Below are 21035 nucleotides of genomic sequence, written 5' to 3'. Positions count from 1 at the left end.
GGGGGGACACAACATCATATAACATTGAGTGTGGAAGGATTGACATTGTCGAATATGGAGGAAAAAGAGCGACACATAGAGAGAGTTGTGAGGGCATCCACCCAATGAGTGATGCAACAATGGGATTCGGCTGTGGTATCGGGGAAGAGGGGTGTTAGAGGGGTAAATTTGAAAGGTCCACTGGGGAGAGGGCAAGGGGGAGGAACGGAAGGGGGTGGAGAAGGAAACCTTTAAAATAGAAGTGTGCTATGAAAACATCAAAGGAGCTGGGTAAATAATTGGGGCTGTATTTGATGAAAGCCAGGAGCAGAGAGCTGATGGAGGATGTCTTGGTATTTTGGGAAGGTGGTAGGATACTTCCAGGTGGGGGTTACCTCAGGTAACAATCTGGGCCTTGGCTTGGGGGATGTCTCCCGAGGGTATCTTAGGATCGTAGGCCTGATCCTGGGATGGGTAGCTGGGGGGAGGAGTTGCTTGGGGATAGAGGGGGGACTGGGGTGGTGCGGGCAGAGGTAAGAAGGAAAAGGCAATTATTATTACAGGGGAATAGATCGATCATGACAGTGAATAATATTGGTAGGCTTCATATTCAGGGTTATATCATATAATGTTAGGGGATTGAACTCCCCTGTAAAGCGGAGAAACGTGGAAGCTATAATCAAAAAGGAAAAAGTGGATGTTATTATGTTGCAGGAGACACACATTAAGAAGATGGATAAATTAGCTGGCAGATTGCATATGTTTTCCCGAATCTATCAATCGAAAGCATTTGGGAAGACCATGGGGTTTATGATAGGACTCAGGGATACACTAGGGCCTCGGTGGTGCGATACAAGGCGGAATCGGAAGGAAGATATCTTTTTGTACTGATGCAATTGGAATATTAACGAATCACTTTGGAAATGTTGTACGCGCCTAATATGGGGCAGATTGGATTTTTGCGGGAGGTCATAAATAAGCTGGAGGATTTTGCAAGAGGGGAAATAATACTCACGGGTGATTTTAACCTGGCATGGGGCCCTAAAATAGGTAGAAGTCGAGGTGGGGGAAAGTGAACACTACCACCCACACAGGCTTTGAAAATGTAACATTGTGTGATGTGTGACGGATGAAGAGATGGGATGAAAAGGGATACACATGCTTTTCACATATATATCAGTCCCTGTCCAGAATTGATTATGTGTGGGTAGTAGACATACCCATCCCTGTTTACTCTGCTATTTGGAAACCCTCAATTCCATCCAGGGATGATACAGAGAGCGTTTAGACAACGGCGGAAAGTAGGATGTGTAAAGATGCGCGACATGATGCAGGGAGGAGACATTTACACGTTCGAGGAATGTAAACAGCTTGTTGGCCTCTTGGAGAAAGATAGGCTGGAGTATTATCAATTGAGACATTGGCTAGCTGGGTCAGGTGGGAGAGCGGCAGCGGGGAGGGAGCTCACCTCGTTTAAAAAATGTATTACCACACATACAAGCAATAGGCAAATGATGTCTAAATTGAATTTGATACTGATGGAAGAGGTGAGGGGGCTGACCTGGGGATATATGCACAACTGGGAAAAGACTTTAGGGTTCAATCTCCCAAGAAACCATTGGGAACATTTATGGAAAAACATCCCCAAACTGACAAGGTCTACTCAGATGAGGGAAGCGTGGTACAGGATTATTTACCAATGGCATTATACCCCCGAAAGATTGCATAAAATGTTCCTGACAAAACAATAAAATGTTGAAGAGGCTGCGGTATGGCTGCGGACTGGAGACATATATGGTGGGATTGCCCTATCTTGAAGAAGTACTGGGAAGAGGTTATGAATCAGATAAAAATGTTGGTTTCCCCCGCAGGCGTATTGACACCTAGGGAATGGATGTGTGGCTTGTTTGATCCAGAGATTGGTTTACCCACTAGGGCCTAAAACAAAGCTTTTATGTTAATGGTGATAGCAGCATGGCTGGTTATTCCAAGCGCTTGGAAGCAGGAAACATCACCAGGGGTAAGAGACTGGTTAGTTCAGCTGTGGGTGTTCATCGCAATGGAGTGGATGACATACAACCTGCAGGGTGAACAGGGAGCATTTCAACAAGAGTGGGCGATGGTCTTGGACTATTTAAATGGTGACTGTGCAACAATGGTGACCACAAAACTTAAGGATTTTGAATATTATGCGAGCAAGAATATCTGCTGCATATTTATATATTTGAAACATGTAATTATGATTCTGGCCGGGTTGGGGGATGGGGGAGGAAGAGGGAGTTGCGGGTGGGGGATTGGGGAGTCAGTAATGATGTTTATCTAAAATGACAATAAAGTTTTGTTTTAAATAAATTGAAGAGCTGAATAATATCACTAAGAAACAACCTCAGTGCCTCATCTTAACAATCTAACCATGCCCAGCCACCCTGATCAAGGAAAACATAGCTTAACTGGTGGAAACACTGGGCAATTTTTGTAATGTGTCACTAACATCGGGCATAATCCCAACATCACTAATGGCTGCCGTTGTAAATCCCATCCTACCAAAGGCTGAGTGCAGGCCCAGAGATGCTCGAAAGCTACAGCTCCATATCTAACAATCCTTTCATAGTTAAAATCCTGTAAAAGATAACTACCTCCCAACTTGTCCTCTACATTAAAGAGACCCTCCTGCTTCATGAAAAGCAATCTGGTTTTCACTCAAACAGAAGTATGGAAAGAACTCTCCTTTTCAGGAAAGAGGACATTCTGAAAGCACCTGACAACACCAAACCAACAGCCCTTGTACTCCTTGATCTATCAGCTGCCATCGATGCAGTCAACCATCAGACACTAACACAAACATTAAACGTTCAGCTGGAGAAAGATGATACTTGTATCTTCAACTGCCTTGACCCTGGAGGTTAAAATGGGAGATTACAACTCAACCATTTTCCCCTTAAAGTGTGCTATCCCCAGGGCTCCAGCTAATTCCCATAGACATTATCAAGCTCTTCTTAAAATCATTCGCGCTATGTGCAGATGATGGATGCTCAGGTACGATCGAACCCAGAGCCTGATGACAACAATCAGCATATCATTTAGCTCCTCTAGGGTGTCCAGGATTGGCCCATAGATAATGATCTTTGTCTTAGCACCTCTAAAAACAGAGAGGATCTTCTTTGGGTTCCCATCCCCAGCAACTCTATCTTTCAAACGGCCACCCCGTCGGACCAGGTACAGCATATAGGTATCATTTTGGACACCAAACTCTCACTATACCCACATATAGACATGCTAGCTCACACATCTCACTTCCAGCTCCACATTGTTAGGAGAATTGTTTCCTTCTTGGAATTGGCACAAAAATGGAGATGACCAGAGTCCTTGTCCCTTCTCGGCGATTTATCCAAATTAAAGCAGCTAGACTTGCTTTGGCACTCAAGCCCTGGGACCATATGTCACCAAGCCTGAAAAACCTGAACTGGCTCCCTCATTGCAAAGAGAAAAAACACACAAAATCGACTGTATTATGTTTCAAATCCTCCATAACATTGCTCTTAAATGCCTGAACACTTACATAAAGAAATGTATACCTACAAGACTACGAAGACCATCACAGGCTAACAACCTAACCTTTGGAATGCAATGATCACTTGTGCCACATCACATTTAAACTCAAATATTAAATTCAGTCACATTGACTCAGTAGATAGACCAGTCCGTTCCAAAAATGTGTTTATATAGTAGCAACAGCCAACAAGTGTTTCAACCTTATTACACAAGGTCTTCCTCAGGACTGTAGTACCAAATAAATGTGTATACATTTACAATAAATGATCCCAAATTTCGATTCCATATAAAAATAAACCACAATAAGAGAGATATATTGACAGAAATCAAAACCAAAACAACCTAACCTCACCCTGGTTCAAAAGAAACAAACAAAGAGGAAGATCCCGCACAGTATTACATCAGCAATCTGGAACAATATCCCCACAATCTATAAAACATAATATACCCTCAAGTGGTTCAAAAGGAATGTGAAAATCTGTCTCCATGACCAAAAGATCTTACTCCAATATGCCTGCATACATTAACCAAAGAGAACACTCCATGACAGCTATACTTGGCTCTACCTCACTTATACCTTATGACTAACACTTCTGCCCCAAAGGCCAATTTTAGCCATTGCCTGATCATCTCGAATTCACCTGCCTTGACCCTACAAAAGGGGTACAACGTCCTTTCATCACGGGATGAAATTTCACAGGTTTTGTTTTTACTGCGGTTTTATAACGGAGATTTTTAATGGGGTTTCAAAATATATATATATCCCATGATGAAATGACATGGAACCTACACATTACCCGACTTGTTCCCATGCCCACTTGTTTTATGTTTTTTCTAATATAAATAACCTGCAAGCACCATCATATCTGTAACCCATGGTACCTTAGCCAAGGCATCAACCGCACTATGTACGCCAGCTGTAACTAGTCAGACTTCTTGAGTGTGTAACCTTTCCCACGCTTCCTCCTCCTTGCATAGATGTCATAGCTTTGTATTGTACCTAATGTCCTGTTTTGTTTTTCCCAGGCGCTTTGAAGTCCCGTGAGTTAGCGCGTTATGAAACTCCCCCGAGTCAACTCCTATGAGTTGGTGCATTAAAGAACTCAATAAAAAATCAATTTTTGCCATTTTTTGGAAGTCATATGATGATGAACATTAAAGCAGTTTTACAGTATAATCACTGGGACCAAAAAACAGGTTTTAATACCACCACTGCCTGTTTCATAAAGAACACACATACTCAGAATGTTCAGCATATCAGAAGATGGGCTTATCTTTACGATGAGTGGATAGCTCACAGGTTCAGCGCTCGCCTGTCATAGTGCCAACCTGCACTTGACAAGTTTGAATAACATAGCAGGGTCGGCTCAGCCCTTGATCCCTCTAAGCTCGATCATTTTGAGCTATTACATTGGGTAATATTAACACCTATAACAGTGCTATATAAGGACACACATTACCATTGTTACTACGGGGAAAGTATGAGAACAGTATGCATGTGTTTAGGATACTCTGGGAAATGGCAAAGTGCATGCATCCATTGTCTCTTACAGGGGGGAACGAAATGACTAAAGTTTAGCTAGGCTGGCTAAAAGACTATGCAGAAAGGAGCCCAGATTTTCTATATGTGGAGAGATCTGGGCAGGGACACCATACCAACGCTGTATTATGCAGAGTTGAAATACTATGTAATTCTCGGAAAGGTCAATGAGCCAGGCTAACATCAGCTTTTAATGTCAGAGCACCCCACTGACTAATATAGCCTCTGTGATGAATACTGCAGAGTCATCACTAATCCCAGGCCTAAAGTGTCCTCCCATGTGGCCAGGGGAAGGCAGCCACTACCTGATCCTGAATCCTGGGGTTGGTCTTCTGAGGGTGGATCACATGGGAGATGACTGTCGGGGAGACGGGATGGGTCCGACAAGAGAGATGTGGCATTCTTCCCTTGACTGTGGAGAAGACACCCTAATCCCAGAGTTTCTAATGGCCTGCTGTCATCCTTCAAAACCATTTAATTGTAAGATCTTAAAATCCATTTCTGTTAAACATCTTAAGCAGAACTTTATTCATCCTTCACATATGTATAACCCCTCTAAAACGTATTTGGCACCTGATGGTTATGATGATTGTTATGTTGATAAATGTGTTCAGCACAAGAACTTAAAACACTATAGTGATCTTTTGGACTCCAGTTCCCAGAATGCTTTAAGTACTGGAAAGAACAAGAGGAATAAAAAGTCAATGAGGACCAATAATACTGCCAAGAAGAACATGCAGTCTAGTTGTTATCCAAACAATACACTGAGTGGGACATTTAAACCAGAGAATCACCCGCAGGTGAAGGAAGGTAAAGGAGAAGTTGGACTAGGCTGCACAGTCTGCAGAGTTGAAGGGGGATGGGGGGGCGTCACAGAGAGAGGCAGAAGCACGGGAGGGAGCCCAGCTGAAGCAGAGTGATGTTCCCGGACTGCCTCTTGTCACTCTGATGCACTGGAGTGGCGGCAGACCCAGAGGAGAATGATGGGCTCGCGAGGAGTACTGCGAAGGCACTTGCAGCTGCAGAGAGGTTGTCAGCAGCGCTGTCGAATTGAATGGCAGCAACCTTACCAGTGAGGAAACGTGAGGCCGGCAAAGGAGCTGAGAGAGGGTTTGACAAGTCACAGAAGCCATCCCCGAAGCAATACCGTATCGCAGCAACGTGCCACAAGTTGGAGATGCCAGGAGACACTAGTGAGTTGGCCCAGTGAGAGCGGGAACCCTAGGGCATTCCGACAGGCACACGGACCATAAAGGGGAGGTTTTGACTACCGACGAAGTAGACATTACAGAGAGAGAACAAGAGGGCAAATATGGTGCAATTCTCCTGATAAGAGATGTCAGTTGGCGGAAACCTGGAACCAGCATTGCTTTAAAACAAAAAGACATTGAAATAGAAACAAGGAGGCAAGAGTTGTACAATTCTCCAGACATGTGATGTCAGTTGGGCTAAAACCTGGAACAAGCATTGCCAAGAACCAAGAGAGATTGTAAGAAAGGTTGACAGAAGGAGCTTGGACAAACCCTCATATAGGCGATGCTATCAGGGGGGAAATTGATGTAAGTCCTAACTGAAGTCAACAAAGTTATACCACTGAGGAAGAACAATTGTGTGATATTTAAGGGAAATATGACTGTTGTGTGGAGACCTGGTGAGAGCATACGGTAGGGAACCTTTTGGAAAAGATACCTGGCAGGAGAGATACCCGGGGGATTTGACTGAGCCAAAATGGGATTATTCCTGGCAGGGGAGAATACCAGGAAATTGAATATTGTGTTGTAAAGGAGTTTTTGTTTCAATAAATCTTTGTTGAAATTGAATATTTCAGTAGAGGAGTTCCTGGCAGAAGAGTTTACCAGGAAGTCCAAGGTGCTGTTGAAAAAGAACTCTATTATATCAAGCCTTTGTTAAAAGTTAAACATTTTTCTTTGCCATCATAAAAACTATACAAGACTTTCTTTCCTGTAAGGGAGACATGGTAGCACAAGTGAAGACAGACAAAAGAGATATAATGTTCAAGGGTGTTTATTGAGAAAGAGGGTTGATAAACTCCTGCCTTGCCCTATCTCTTCAAGATGGGAGCACGCTCTATCATCAAACAATAAATGAAACAGTCCTAGATGTGTCAGTCAAAACAAAATGGCCTATACTAAGTAAACCTATTGCCTGCCCTTATACTATTACAATAAATGGGAGCATGGGAAAAATTGTATGTAAAGGAAAAACAGTGTTCTAACATAAAGGATTAAGATGGCTGAGTCAGCTCTCTTCCCCACGTTGAACAGCACGGAGTAAGGCGGTCCCTTTAGGCAGCATGACATACTCTGGCTCAGATTCTTAAAACAAAGGAGTTCATAACGTTGATCAAGGACCGTCTGGCCTTCCACGTTAAAGTCTCTCTTTCCAATCTTCCACACAACGTTCAACAAAAGGTTCATGCCGGTCCCCCTCGGTCGGGCTCAGACTTCTTCAAATCAAAGGTTCATGTCGGACCCCACTTTTGGGCTCAGACCTCTTCAACAAAAGTTCCACAATACTCGCAGGGGCTCCCTTCCCCAAACTTACTACACTTCGGGTCTCCCTCAGTTGAGCTCAGACCGTTTCCGGAGGTCAAAGACTTTCCAATGTGCGTGGCTTTGTCTACAGACCTCCGCAGGAAGACTTTGACTGAAAGTTCTATGTTTCAGCGTTTTACTCTCCCATTCTTTCGGTGTTAATTTTGATCACTTCACTTTTATAGTTCATTCACTGTATCGCTACAAAAAATGCGCCTTTCACAGAGACTTTCGAGTGGGCTGCTTGCTTTTGCTGGATCACTCAGTCACTCAGTATCGCTGGTTTCACAGCTATCCTTACTTCAAAGTTCACTCACAGGTCTGCCTTTCTTTGCGTCTCATCCACACGCGTGCAGCCTTCTCTTGTGATATAATGTTGCAACTTCAATCTTTCCTTAACACACACCAGTGTCTCAGGTCGCTTGCCAACTCACCTGCTGTGTGCATTTCTTACTTGTCTTTACAGTTTTCCAATTCAGTCGAGGTTAGTACCACAGGCTTGGCCTCGCCTCCCCAACTCTGCTGTTCGCCCGGGATTGTCGTTTGCATCCTTGAAACACAATGCAGTGTTCTGCTTTGAGATGTGGCCTTCTCTGTGTGTCTTTCACAGCCTTTTGGAGGAAACTACCTCCTGTAGGGAACTCCTGGGGTTCACGACCCACTGCTCTCGTTCCTTGGTCCGTCGCTCTTCTCCAATACTTTTGCCTTTGCCCCAGAAGTTCTGCTCTTACTCGTGTTCCACCTTGCTCAGTTTGTCTCACCAAAATTGTCTTTGGACTTCCAGTACCATAATGTACTTTCTTTTATTTTGCTCCCACTTAGCAGGCACTCCTTTTTCCAGTTTTGGGAGCAGCAAGAGCACAAGGGGATGTTTTTCTGAGGTCAGGGTCATACCACCTGCCCCTCAAAGGCCTGGGCCCTCCTGTTTGGAACTCCCTCGCCCCACTACAGCCTCCCCTGTACTCACAGGCTTGGCAGTTAGGCAGTACTTGGTTCTCCAGGCCTTCCAGAGTCTTTTCAGCTTGAATTCTCCTCATGGCCCCTCGGATTCATCCAACATCCCCACCTCCCTCAAAGTGTGCTTGTGTGATCTGCTTTTTATAGTGACTGGGAGTCTTGATAGATTTCAAGTGGGAACGGTTGTAGTGGGAGGCCTCATTTTGTCTGGCCTCATTATTGGGACAAAATGGCAACTGCCCATAGGAATCCCTGGTGCATTGGTTCCTATGGGTAATCTTCACAGCTCTTTTTCCTCATCCAAGTGGTTTCTGGAGAATGCTCTGGGAGGAATTCTGTGAGTCGTAGTCTCTTCTAGGGATGGTGGAAAAAATGGGTAACTTGCTGTCAGAAAAAGGGGGACAATCACCTTGTTGTACATGATAGGATAATATGTGTAATTCCTTTTTTCTTGTTCTCGCATACCCCCTTTTATCTTGGTACAGGTTGGAATTGGGGAGGGGGTAATGAGATAGGACTGACAACACCCTATGCAGGTGGAGGGAATGTCAGGTGGGGGTGTGTCAAAATACCACGTCTCTCTGTCAGATGTCTCACCCCCATTCCCCGAGGACCCCACACTCAGGCTATCCTCCCGCACTTGTCCACCCCGAGGGTCTGGATCTAAGGGCAATGGCCTTCTCTTTTGGTTAGGGCAAGATAGGGCTTTTTCCAACCCCATTTTCTTTTAGTAAATATGGCTGATGTTGAGGACACTACGACTTTGTGTCTGCCTCTCATTGCTGACCCCTCACACTGCATTACAGACACTTCACACCACGGAATTGCATTTTTGCAGTGTTTTAGCAATAGGGTAAAAATTGCCCTATTGCGAAATCGTATTCTGTCAATTCATTTTTGCACGAGGGCATTAATTGTCCTGTTGCAAACATGCATTGAATGAATATGTATTTGCATTTTGGCTATGTTTGCCCTAATGCTAATGTGGTCCACATTTGCACTTTTACTAGTGCAACATTTCTGTGATGAGTCCACCCGAGTGTCCATGTCAAGTAATGCATGAATAGACTCCTCAGCCTTGAATCAAGACATGTAGTAAATTAGTAATTGCCCTGGTCTTCATTGTGAATCCTCTACTATCTTCAGTGAATGTTTGTTCAGCAACAGAAAGCAGCAATTGCCAAGGATCAGGCTAATGTATAATATATATATCCCCCCTTTCAGTCTGCCCTAGAACTCTCCACGTCCATGGCCAGAACCCGAAGGAGGTAAAAACGGTGCAACTCATGTAGGACAATATTGAAAAGCACAGGTTATCTAGTGAGAAGAAGAGTCTTGAGATGAGGGTGGAAATCAGGAAAAGAAGACAAAAATCGAAGAGAAAGAGGAAGCATGTTCCAGTACTTTGGGGCCAAGAGGAAAAAAGAGCGGAAACAGGAATTGGCACAAGGAAAACAAGGAACACTAAGAAGAAAATGGGACTGAGAGCGAAGAGGACGTGATGGGACATAAAAAGAGATAAGAGTGGAAAGATAGGGAGGTGCAAGACCGTGAAGGCATTTGAAAACTAGATAGAGAAAATGAAACAAAAGCTATGACTCAAAGGAGAACCATTGGAGAGAGTGTTTGATGATATTAAAAGGAAATGGTTAATCCCACTCATGGATGCTATCGGTGTAAGATCGTTAAGTGAGGCCCAGGGTTCAATAAACCAACATCTGCACCTTCTGTCATTTTTGCAGTTTTAAGCTATCTACATGAGGCATAGATGAGAAAAGATACATTTTAAGTACTGCCATTTACATTTCTTTTTAGTCAAGATGTTTTTAACGTTTATTATTGTTTGTATTTGTGTGGTTTATTGAGGTTATATCCATATTGATGACATGGATGTCAAATTTATTTTAGGAAAAGGTATAGAATTTAGTAGCAGATGAATTTTGCATTTTTATTCTTATATTTTATTTTTTGTGATACATGTTTGGATGATGTGCGAAGATGAAGGATCCTTCTGTCATAAATAAACGTATAATTAACTTGAAGGATATCTCTTTAATCATCAAATTATGCTTTATTTGGGATGGTTACCTGGCCTCACAGTAAACAAAATATTATATAGCACATATTTGTCAGCTTTTATTGATCAGAATCATGAAACTGCCAATTGCCATTTTCACTTGTTTCTTGTGCCCTTCCAGGGGGTCCTGCAGCTAGCAGGTGGAACTCTGGTTCACGCTTGTAAACTTGTATCTATCGTCCTTTTGATAATACCAGAACACTCTGCATGAGTCGGTCTCACTGTCTATTAAGGTACCAATCTGATGGGCTACTGCACATGTCTTGTCCCATAATGATTAGCAGCGCCAGAGCTTGGATCTATCTTCTGTTTTCATCAACAATTAGTAATAAACATTATTACTCACTCTGCACTGCCAGGGTCATATTATCCTAACCATCCCTGATGACCCTGTGCTAGCTCCCATTTTTGCTCCTCCAGCCTCCTGACTCACATCACTCTAACTACCAACTCTCTCAACTAAATGACATTCCACAGAGACTGGCTCAAGAGCACCCGTAAGAACTGCTTTTTCTCCCAGAATGGAGCCCCAGATTCCTAGAGTGCTATACCTCCCCCAATGCACATCCCAATTATTTCAGCCACTACCATCACTTGATTGCATATCTAATTGTCACAAAGGTGCCAAGGATCAATGACCAAGCCAAGACTGAAACGTAGTCAGAGCTCATTCTTTTGGGGTAAACAGGTGGGCCAAAATAACGGAGTACTGTAATGTAACCAAAGATAACTGAATGAGTCCTCTCATACCCTGAGGTCCTTTCCAGATAAACCTGCATCATGGCACAAGTTCTGGCTTAATGGGATTCCTGCAACCCCCCTCCCCTTCCTTCTCTGAGCCTCTCCCGGTGGTCTCAGCATTTGCTCAAAAGGTACCTGTAACATTCTTCTTCGTTCTTTTCAGATTCTCCTCCATTGATTCTCAGTCTTGAGTTTAATGGGATCCTGCAGTGTCCTTTTATGGTTTTCTGGTGGTCTCTCTCACCTAGTTCTCAGGTCTGTCATTTCAGGAGTTCCTGCACCCTTCTTCTGTGTCTTCTTTGAAATCTCTTTCCTTGGTTCGCCGTCTTGGTTTTAAGGGGTTCACATGCAGTTCCACTGTATACTCTCAGTTGTCTCCCGTTCCTTAGTTCACTGTCTCAGCCTTATGGATTTCCTGCATCCATCTTCTTTGTCCTCGTTAAGGTATCTCTCTTCTTATGTGTCAGGCTTCTGTTTAGAAGGGTTCTACCACCCTTCTCTGCTCTTCACATGGCTTCTGTCTTTGGCCTTTCAACCTCTTTGCAGAGGCACCCAGGTTGGCCACCCTTCATGGTGGGCTTCGGGAGGGCATTCAGCACCTCCCTCAGGGTTCTGATCCCTTCCCTCTTCACCATCTCTCAGCTCCTGTCCTGCACCTCATCCTTCTCGACTCAATGTCACATGCTTGTTTCTCCTCCCACCTTGGACTTGACCCCATATGATCCGGGTTGCACCCCTACCTCTTGTCCTATGCAAAACAAGCCTTTATGTTCCTTCTTAACTTTGCCAGATATATTCAGGCTATACCTGCACTTCTCCTGATGTTTACCATCAGCCACTACCCATGGCATCTCAACCCAACCTCCTTCTGAAATTTCCAACCAATCTTCTGATGTCTCCAAACAACCTCAACCTGATGTGTCCAACTAACATCCTCCTTCTGCCTCAAACCAACCTCATCCAGATAACTCCAACAAAGTTCCTATAGATGATTCCAACCAATCTCGTCCAGATTAATTCTGCCAACCCCCATGTCTGTTTCAAGAAAACCTCCTCCGTATGTATCCAACCAAGCTTCTCATTGTGCTTCAGAACACTGTCCTCCTGATGACATGTCTCCTCCCTCTCTCCTCTCTCCATTATTCCTCCACTCTCCTTCCTCACTCTCCACCTAACTGCAAAATCCTGATTCCCGATTCCACTCTAAACACCCATAATGCTGACTGTGACTCTGGGCTTATATAGCTGAGGTGGTTGGGCTTTCCAAAGGGCATTGCATCCATGGATGTGAATGAGTGTGTGGCTGTGATGGGCTGTGTTAATTGATCCACTTAAAGGTTCGACCCGCTGTTTTGGATTTTACTTTTACTAATTGTTGGGATGTTGCTGTACCGGGCACTCTAGGGCATTTCCTCTATCTGCTCGCACCCTGGAGCCAAAACTTGCGCTGTGAGGGAGAATCAGCGGATTGTGAGATACGAAAGAGCACTAAACATAATGGTCCTTTCTTTGTCTGAGCTCTCCTCCTTAGTTCCTATTCAGCAAAAATCAAGGTTGCAGGGAGAGTGATCAACAGGAACACCAGCCAAGGGTTCCAGGGAAATGAGTTGTGTATGGGATTCTCAATCTCAACCTGCGCACAGGTTTCTTTAATGACTTAATCAAGAGAATATGTTGGTATTAGTGATATTTATTCTTGATGTGTCAGTCGACACGTGTTTCGACCAATTATGGTCCTCCTCAGGGCTTGCAATATAAAGAGACTTGTTCTGAAGAAAGGAGATAATGCATGCCAACACACCAATTAGTGAACAAAGAAGATTCACAATCTAGAGCCTAATAGATCTGCCGAAAACCAATTCCTAAAAGGCGGCCAGTTTTGGGTCTGCAACACCAGTGTGTTCACAGCAGCATTTGAGTTTGGTGTGCTTTCCGAGATGAGCTGTCCCTGCCCCCAATGCAGGGGCAAATAAGTAGCATCAGTTTCAGAATCAGAATTCAGAATCAGACACTCTGTGCTATTGTTGGGGGAAAATCTTAAGTCCTAATGTGTGAACTTGTTAGTCCATTTGTTTTTTTTCTTCACAAAATAGAACTGCCTGAGATGTTGCTATGTAACTAGATTGTACCCAATTTTGTTTTTAATGAAATGTACCCCTCGCCCATTTACATGCATTCTTTCCGTTGTTTTATAGTTTACAATGGTCAAATAGCATTTGACAAGCATTGTACTTTTTTCTTGATGCCTAAATGAACACTTTGCTGTTCTATCGGTTAACTGATGTATATGATGTGTCCGCTTTCTCTCATATGGTGGCAAAATGCTGTATTGTTTCTTACAGGGATGTTTACCATTGGTTTTAATCCCAGAAATATCATTCAACTTTCGACTTCTTTCCAATTTAGGTGATGAAAAGATGTTTCTGACCCATGCAAAGACACATCTTTTTCTCTATCGGACTTGAGTATATAGGGATGATTGGAGGGAATTTAGTCCATTCTTAACTTGTTTACTCCCTATGTCCCTGTGGGGGATTGGTTTAACTTTAAATTCAGTGGGTTTTGCTGCTATTCACTTGTAAAAGTATATGCAAAAGGTCTGGCAGCTCCACAACTGAGAACGAAAACACCCAAATAACCGGTTCTCTGGGTAGTTTCCCACTCGGGAGGGTCTACAATCACGTTTGAGCTCACTGTACCTTTCACAGAGGAGGAATATACCCATTTGCATATCAGTCTGGTTTCACCCTAACTTACCCAGGGTAATCTAGACATGGACCCCTTGCTCTCTCTGCCTTAGAGAGGCTCAGCTTCACCTCATTGACGAGGCACAACAAGGCCGAAACACGTGTCGGTGGTTGCTGATAATACTCTTGTTCAGAGGAGATTAGCCTACCATTTCAGTGCTGGACTGTCTAAGTGGGTGGGACCAGACTGATATGCAAATGGATATTTCTCCTCTGTGAAAGGAACAGTGAGCTAAAACGTGGTTGTAGACCCTCCCGAGCAGACACCTTCCCATAGAACAGGTTATTTGGCCGTGTTCGTTCTCGGTAGAGGGGCTCCCGGACCTTTTGTTAAATGTTTAGGAACTTGGGGTCTCACCCTAGGTTACCTAGGGTAATCCAGACGTGGACCCCTTGCTCACTGTGCTTAGAGAGGCACAGCATCATCTCACTGATGAGGCCCAACTAGGCTGAAACATGTGTCTGGGATTGCATTTGGCACTCTTGTTCAGAGGAGAATTGCATAGCATATCGGTGCTGGCCTGCCCTTGTGGGTGGGACAAAGACTGATAAGCAAATTAATATGTATCCTCTGTGTAAGGTACAGCGAGCTAAAGTGTGGTTGTAGACCCTCCCGACTGGACACCTTCCCAGAGAACAGGTTATTTGGCCGTGTTCGTTCTCGGTAGAGGAGCTCCCGGACCTTTTCATGAATTCACTTGTGATAGGATGTTCTACATTGTAATATCAATTTTTCTTCAAACAAGTTTTGGTCCTTTACACCCCAAGTCTTTATTTTGGCCCCAGAATTAAAGGGCAATCGATCGACCAGCCGGTGGAACTGGGTGCTATATAAAATAATTAGTCAAATAAAATCTGTGCGAGCCTAAGACCCTTTTTTTGCATTGATATTTAAATTTACATTAATTCAAAGTCTGAGGACTACTCCTGAAATCCAATGGAGGACGTTCTAGTTTGCTCAGCGACTCACACATACCTTCTCGTCTATTAGAATGTTAGATCCACACCAATACTTGGTCTTTGCTTCTTACACACGGGGTGCCAGTTCGGACGTATCGTTCTACAAAGATATCCTGCAAATGCACGCGATACGCCACCATTTTGTGCGTGATACCGCAAAGGCATCCCTATGAATTGGTGGAAGTATGATTGGCGTGCTTGGATGGATGAGCCTGTAATGTCTTATCCCTGAGCTTTGAGGTCAGTGGCAGACATCAGAACCCCCTTTCCATTCTGCGGTATAATCTCTCCGGCTTGGTTTAATGGAATATTTGTGACAATAATCCCAGTAGAATTGAGAATGTATGGCTTAGTAAGGGGCCACAACACAAAGAGACGTTACTAATGCAAAGGTAATCACTCAAACATTGCCCCTGTCATAGACTTTAATTTTCAGTCTGGCCCCTACCTCTTGCCACATATTTTATTCAAAATGGGGGGGCCCAGCGCAACACAAAGCACTGGGATCAAGTCCCACCTGTATCTAATTTCTCTTTGCCTGTATATGTTGCTGCATGCAAGAGGATATGTTGTGTCCAACTTTGTGCAGCTTCCTCTTATCCTTCATTTTCTTTTGGCAGCTGCTCCGTGCCAAGTATGATATCTTCAAGCATCAGCTGGAAACATCGGCCCCAAGAGTGGCAGCGTGCCAGCAGCTCGCCGACAGCCTGATGGACCTCGGGCATTCGGAGTATAAGGCGATCCGCCAGAAACAGAAGGAACTGCGGTAAGACAACCCCACGAGGCCTGCCCTCCTAGTAGGGGAAGTTCTGGGATTTGAAAGTGGACTGCATATCTATGTGATGGAGCAAGGGGAAAGGCCTAGTCAGTAAATACGAGTGGGGAGAGACCATCTGCTATCAGAGGAGTAACCATGGGAATAGCATCCGAGCACTTGACCAGTATTGTGCACTACTTGACTGCATCGGCTGCAGGGCCAATTCTGCCCCAAAACTGGGATGTCATCCATCCAGTCTGCTACTTTACTGATCCACAATCCCTAGAATGAATCTGAGCTCATTCTAGAGCAGTGATCTTCAAACTTCTTAGGCCTGCGCAACACCCGAGCAAAATATTGGCAGTTCGGGCCCCCCCAAAAATTCCAAATGGACAGTAAGTCTAAATGGCTATGCACTATCGCGTGCCATCACCGCACCCTACTCCCAGTATAGTCCCTCGGCTTCCCCACCTGCTCCCATCACAGTCGCTGGGCTCCGTCATCCCACTCATACCCAGTCTCTGGGCTCCCTCCACCACACCACAGACCCTGGGCTCTCCCCACCCTGCTCCCACCACTATCCCAATGCTCCCCCCACCCTGCTCCCAGCACAGTCCCAGCGCCAGTGGTGGCTGGTGAATTTTTTAAGTGGAGGGGCATAAATATTTCCACTGGATATGCCATAGTGACCGAGCACAGCGAGGGAGCCCAAACCAATCAAGGTGCGTTTAGGGGGTTTTCCCCATGTTAATATTTTTTAAATAATGGGTTAAAATTTGGCATTTTAGCGCATACTTAAATAAAAATGGGTAAAAAGCCAAACAGTTTGCAATTGGCGCTGGGAGGTTCAGGGGGATGGCATTATATTGGACATCTATGATAGATGTCCAGAAAAAAGATACCATCCCTGTCCCCTGGGACCCACAGTGCCTAACACAATCAACATGATTATGTGTGTATGCAAGGTGCTGGGGGGGGGCCAAGGGGGAAATCATGGTATTTTTGACTGGACATCTATGATAGATATCCAGTAAAGAATACCATCCCTGTCTGCTGCGCTCCACAGCGCCTCAGAAGGAGAGCTGAATTTGGGTAGGGGATTGTGCAACTTGGAATTTTTAAAATGCCTTTGTTTTACAACCCTCTTTCACCCCTCTACCCTCTACTCGCCAAAATGAGCTCAACGGACCAAAACAAACACACACACACACACACACTTTAACACAGCAATCACTCTATCATTCACACGAGCACCCATCACAATACACTCACTCATAACCCAAGCATACACACATCCATCCATATATTTAAATAAAAAATAAATGAACAAACACGTACCTTCTGCAGGGGCCTGTGCGTGGGTGCTGAAATGCCCCACTCCAGGCTGCTATGTCTGAATGTGCGAGGAGGCGCAGGAGCTCCCCCTCACACATACAGACATGCAGTGCACCAGCCAGCATTTCCAATGAGCTATGCAAGGCTGCAAAAGCAAAATGCCCCCAGCCTTACATGGCTCAGTGAGCATGTGCAACGGGGGAACTGAACTGTCAAAGGGAAACAGTGTTTCCCTTTGACAGTTCGGCCAGCCTAGGAGCACTCCCTCAGCTGGAAAAAGCAGCTGAGGGAGTGCTCAGTGTTTCACTGGGCTGGCTCCTCCATAATGGGTTAGGGGGCACTGGGTGGACGCCCCCTCGCCCATTATGGATGAGCTGCCAGGCTCGGACTGGCCTATAGGCCAATAGGGCAATGCCCGTACCAAAAATACAAAATGCTAGAGTGGGCCAGTCAAAATGGACCACTTTTTTGGCCAATGTGGGCCAGTTTGATGAGTTACTTCACTATGCAGCTAGTAGTTTTGACCATTGTTGCTGAATAAATATTCTTTTAATATCTCAAATTGCATCACATTTTAACCAGAAACACCCCCTTGGGTAGTACTCGAACAGTCTGTGTCTAAAGGAATGAATATTCATTTGCAACTCCGGGCCACTTTTCATTGGTGCCTGAGATAGTTTTATGCTCCAGTCCGACCATGTGAGCAGCCCTGCCCATTTTCTCCAATCGGAAAAATATGTTTACATTTTTTTTTAAATATTTTATGCTCAGCTCTCACGCCTCCCCCAGAGATGCGGACGCGCCGACGGCTGCGGGTGCACCCCACAGTTTGAAGACCTCTGCTCTTTAGAGAGAGGACTGGTCAAAGACTTAACATACGCTGGACCTCATACGAGTTTCGAGGAAATCCACTCAATTACAAGTTAAACAATGGCTGTGGGAATCGCCATTTTATGAGCCCATAAGAGTCCATGGGATTTTGGCAGTAATACCTTAGGTAGTAATTTTGCCTGGGAATATCCTTCTTTTTATGGAGGTAAAGTGGAGGAGATGCCTGCAGCCATGTGCTGGAAGTATCACCCCCACTTTCGCTCCAATCTCAGCATTTGGTGGGCATTAAAAGTGGCAGTAAATTTGGTACTGCCAAAAAGGGTGCCCCTAACGGATTTAACACCACATTTTCATTGCACAACCAAATTTGTAAATAGGCCCTTTGACTGGACTTCACCTAGACCAGTCCTCCTAATTCTCAACTCTTTGAGATGGGCGTTTTCACCTATGGCCAAGGTGGCACCTGTACCACTGTGTGAGGGTGCTTGGGTATCGGGGCACGGTAAGGCGCAACCACTCAAGAAACAAAGATAAAGAAAGGACTGTGCAGCACAAAAATACTACAAATACTATTATCTTTCAATCAGTGAAACACAAATTCATTACAGTTTGAACAGTCAATCCCAAAAGGTCAAGCCGGGGATCCCTGGGAGCCCTCTGAAAGATATGAAAGCCTCAGGGCTGGAAGATGTGTCTTTGGAGGGATGCTAATGCCTTGACTTGATTGGTCACTCCTGGTTAGATACAAATAATGTCCAAAATAAAACGAATTAAGTCATCCTAACAAAATAAACGTATCTCGCTAAATCTTAAAAAGCAGAAATGCAGCGTTTCAATGTTGGTTAATAAAGTGGTTCGGGGCTTAAAGCATGTACCCTTATAATAAGAGTTAGCGGAAAGACATATTCCATACTTATTTCATACTTATGGAAGCTTGGCCAGCATTGCTGGCATTGCATCATTGCTTACGTGGCGGCTCGATGTGGCGTTGCCTATGTTTTGAGAAGAAAATGCTGCCGCGCGGGGTGGGTAGACTTCCGATAGCAATGGTGCGGTCCCGCCGAAGCAGCTTGGAGGTAGGTCTTGATGCAATGCTGCACAGTGATCAGAGTTCTTTTTTTTTAAAAGTAGACCCTGAAAGAGCATCCTACTGGCACTCTTATGTCAGCCCGGGGTCACTATGTTTTCTTGACACGGTGGCATGCAACACTCGTCCGGGAAGAGGGCAGTGCTCACACTTTCCTTAGGGTGGGATTCTAGCTGTCTCACTGCAAAATGTCATGAGTATCAAAATGGGGCTACTCCCCTTTACAGGAGTTCAGTGGCATTACTCTAGATTGGATATGCCCTACGCAGCTAACATCTAGTCGTTCGTGTAAAGTGCAGCTATATAGTAATTCTAGAGTCGGATCCAGTGGGCGTGAGCATGAGGATTGGTTCTCTGATTGATACATTTGGCCTCATTATGAGGTGGGCGGTCCGGAAATAAGGTGCCGGTAACAATGTAAACCGTCATCTTTCCGGAACGGCCAACACCAAGTCTGCTGGTAGGGACTCTGATCTACCAGCAGGGCTGACCTGCCGGGAGTTCAGGCCCCTACCGTCAAATAAATGGCTGAATCACCGGCACCGTTACTAATAACGGTGCCGGTGATTCAGACAACTCCACACTCCATGGAATGGGGAGTTACCGGCGTCTCTGCTGCCTGTAATAGCCCGGTAATACCGGGCTATCGGGCGGTGGAGACGGTACAGTAGTTCCCCGTTATCCGGCCGGAATTACCAGCGGGATACCGGAGAATTCATAATGCGATTGTCCCAAAAATACTAATGTAACTGAAGGTTCTGGTTTAAGAAACATTCTCTGCTCTGACTGATAGAGCTTAGCTTTAGGCAGGTAATGCATGTATTTTTGTGCCTTTTAGGATTTTTTCAAGGTATTGTTACATTGTTTTCAATCGATCACCATCAGGAAGGTTGTCCTAATTGTTGAGTGTTTAAATGCTAATAAAACATCAGGAAAAGGAGCATGTCACAGCAATAAGAAATGGGGCCTCTTCTAAAGAAGGACCCAGTGGCTTAATGGTGATTGGAGCAGACATATACGCGCTGGTTGACATCGAAAGCTGACGCAAGGAGTAAGAAAGATTCATTTGAAAAGGCCGAAAAATCAGCTAACATTTTGGCTTTACAATCAAGAACAATTAGAAAAGAAGGTTCTGTCAATTAACCTTTGGTCGCAAACTCTAAATTGATTGACAATCTTTAGAAACTATTAGGCCTCTGCTATATGCACAGGAGGTGAATACATCTGTGGAAACAATCAAAAGATCCCTGCATCCTACATCAACCTTAAGAGAACCTGTCATCAAGGGAGGATAGCTCAGCGGCAGCGTGCTCGCCTTGGAAGCAAGACGACACGAAGCAACACAGATTCGAGCCCTGAGTCTGCGCTTAAAATCCTCTGGGTATTAAGTGCGTTATAAATACACAACTAAGACATACTCCAATAACAGCGCCTCGATGTGTGTGAGCGCTTTAAAAATGCAAATAAATAAATAATGTAAAGCTAAAGGAGGGGACTGTATTGCTATAGAAGTGTAGAAGCGTTACAAAAACTCTACACTACTCTGGTTTCATTTAGGATAACCACATGACTGACACTAGTCCTGCCTCATGGCAAATTGCAAATATTGTGGTGTTTCCATAAAAGGAACCGATCGGAAATTGCCATTATCCCATTGCTCTTTTTCTGTGATCCATTAGGTCTTCAATGTTAAACCAAAGATTTTTACGAATGATTGATCCTGATTAATGCTAACAATACGTACGAGTAATCTTCATTATACCAAGACATACTCTGCCTCATTACAGTCCTTATCATGTAAGAGTGAATCATGTTCCGTGCTCAGGCCACCGCACTAGCCATTTAAATTCAACAAAAAGGTTTTTACCCGGTCCTGGTAGAACCCTGACCAATCACCTATAACCCTGTAAGTTTACT

At 44.5% G+C, this 21035-nt stretch overlaps 1 protein-coding gene across 3 annotated transcripts in view; it reads left to right on the top strand.

The window, feature by feature from the left end:
• Positions 1–21035, top strand: part of SPTBN5 (spectrin beta, non-erythrocytic 5) — a 1050196-nt gene that overhangs the window by 424685 nt on the left and 604476 nt on the right. For all 3 annotated transcript variants that reach the window (XR_011283950.1, XM_069638812.1, XM_069638811.1), the window contains exon 26: positions 15729–15874. Coding sequence is in view for 2 of the 3 variants with exons in the window: in XM_069638812.1 (XP_069494913.1) it covers positions 15729–15874 (146 nt within the window). In the remaining variant the exon portion in view is untranslated. The remainder of the gene's footprint in view (positions 1–15728; positions 15875–21035) is intronic.

Source organism: Ambystoma mexicanum, chromosome 14, assembly GCF_040938575.1.
Source record: "Ambystoma mexicanum isolate Mex_15411 chromosome 14, UKY_AmexF1_1, whole genome shotgun sequence".
NCBI lineage: Eukaryota > Metazoa > Chordata > Amphibia > Caudata > Ambystomatidae > Ambystoma > Ambystoma mexicanum.
This window is presented reverse-complemented; position numbering and strand designations above follow the sequence as displayed.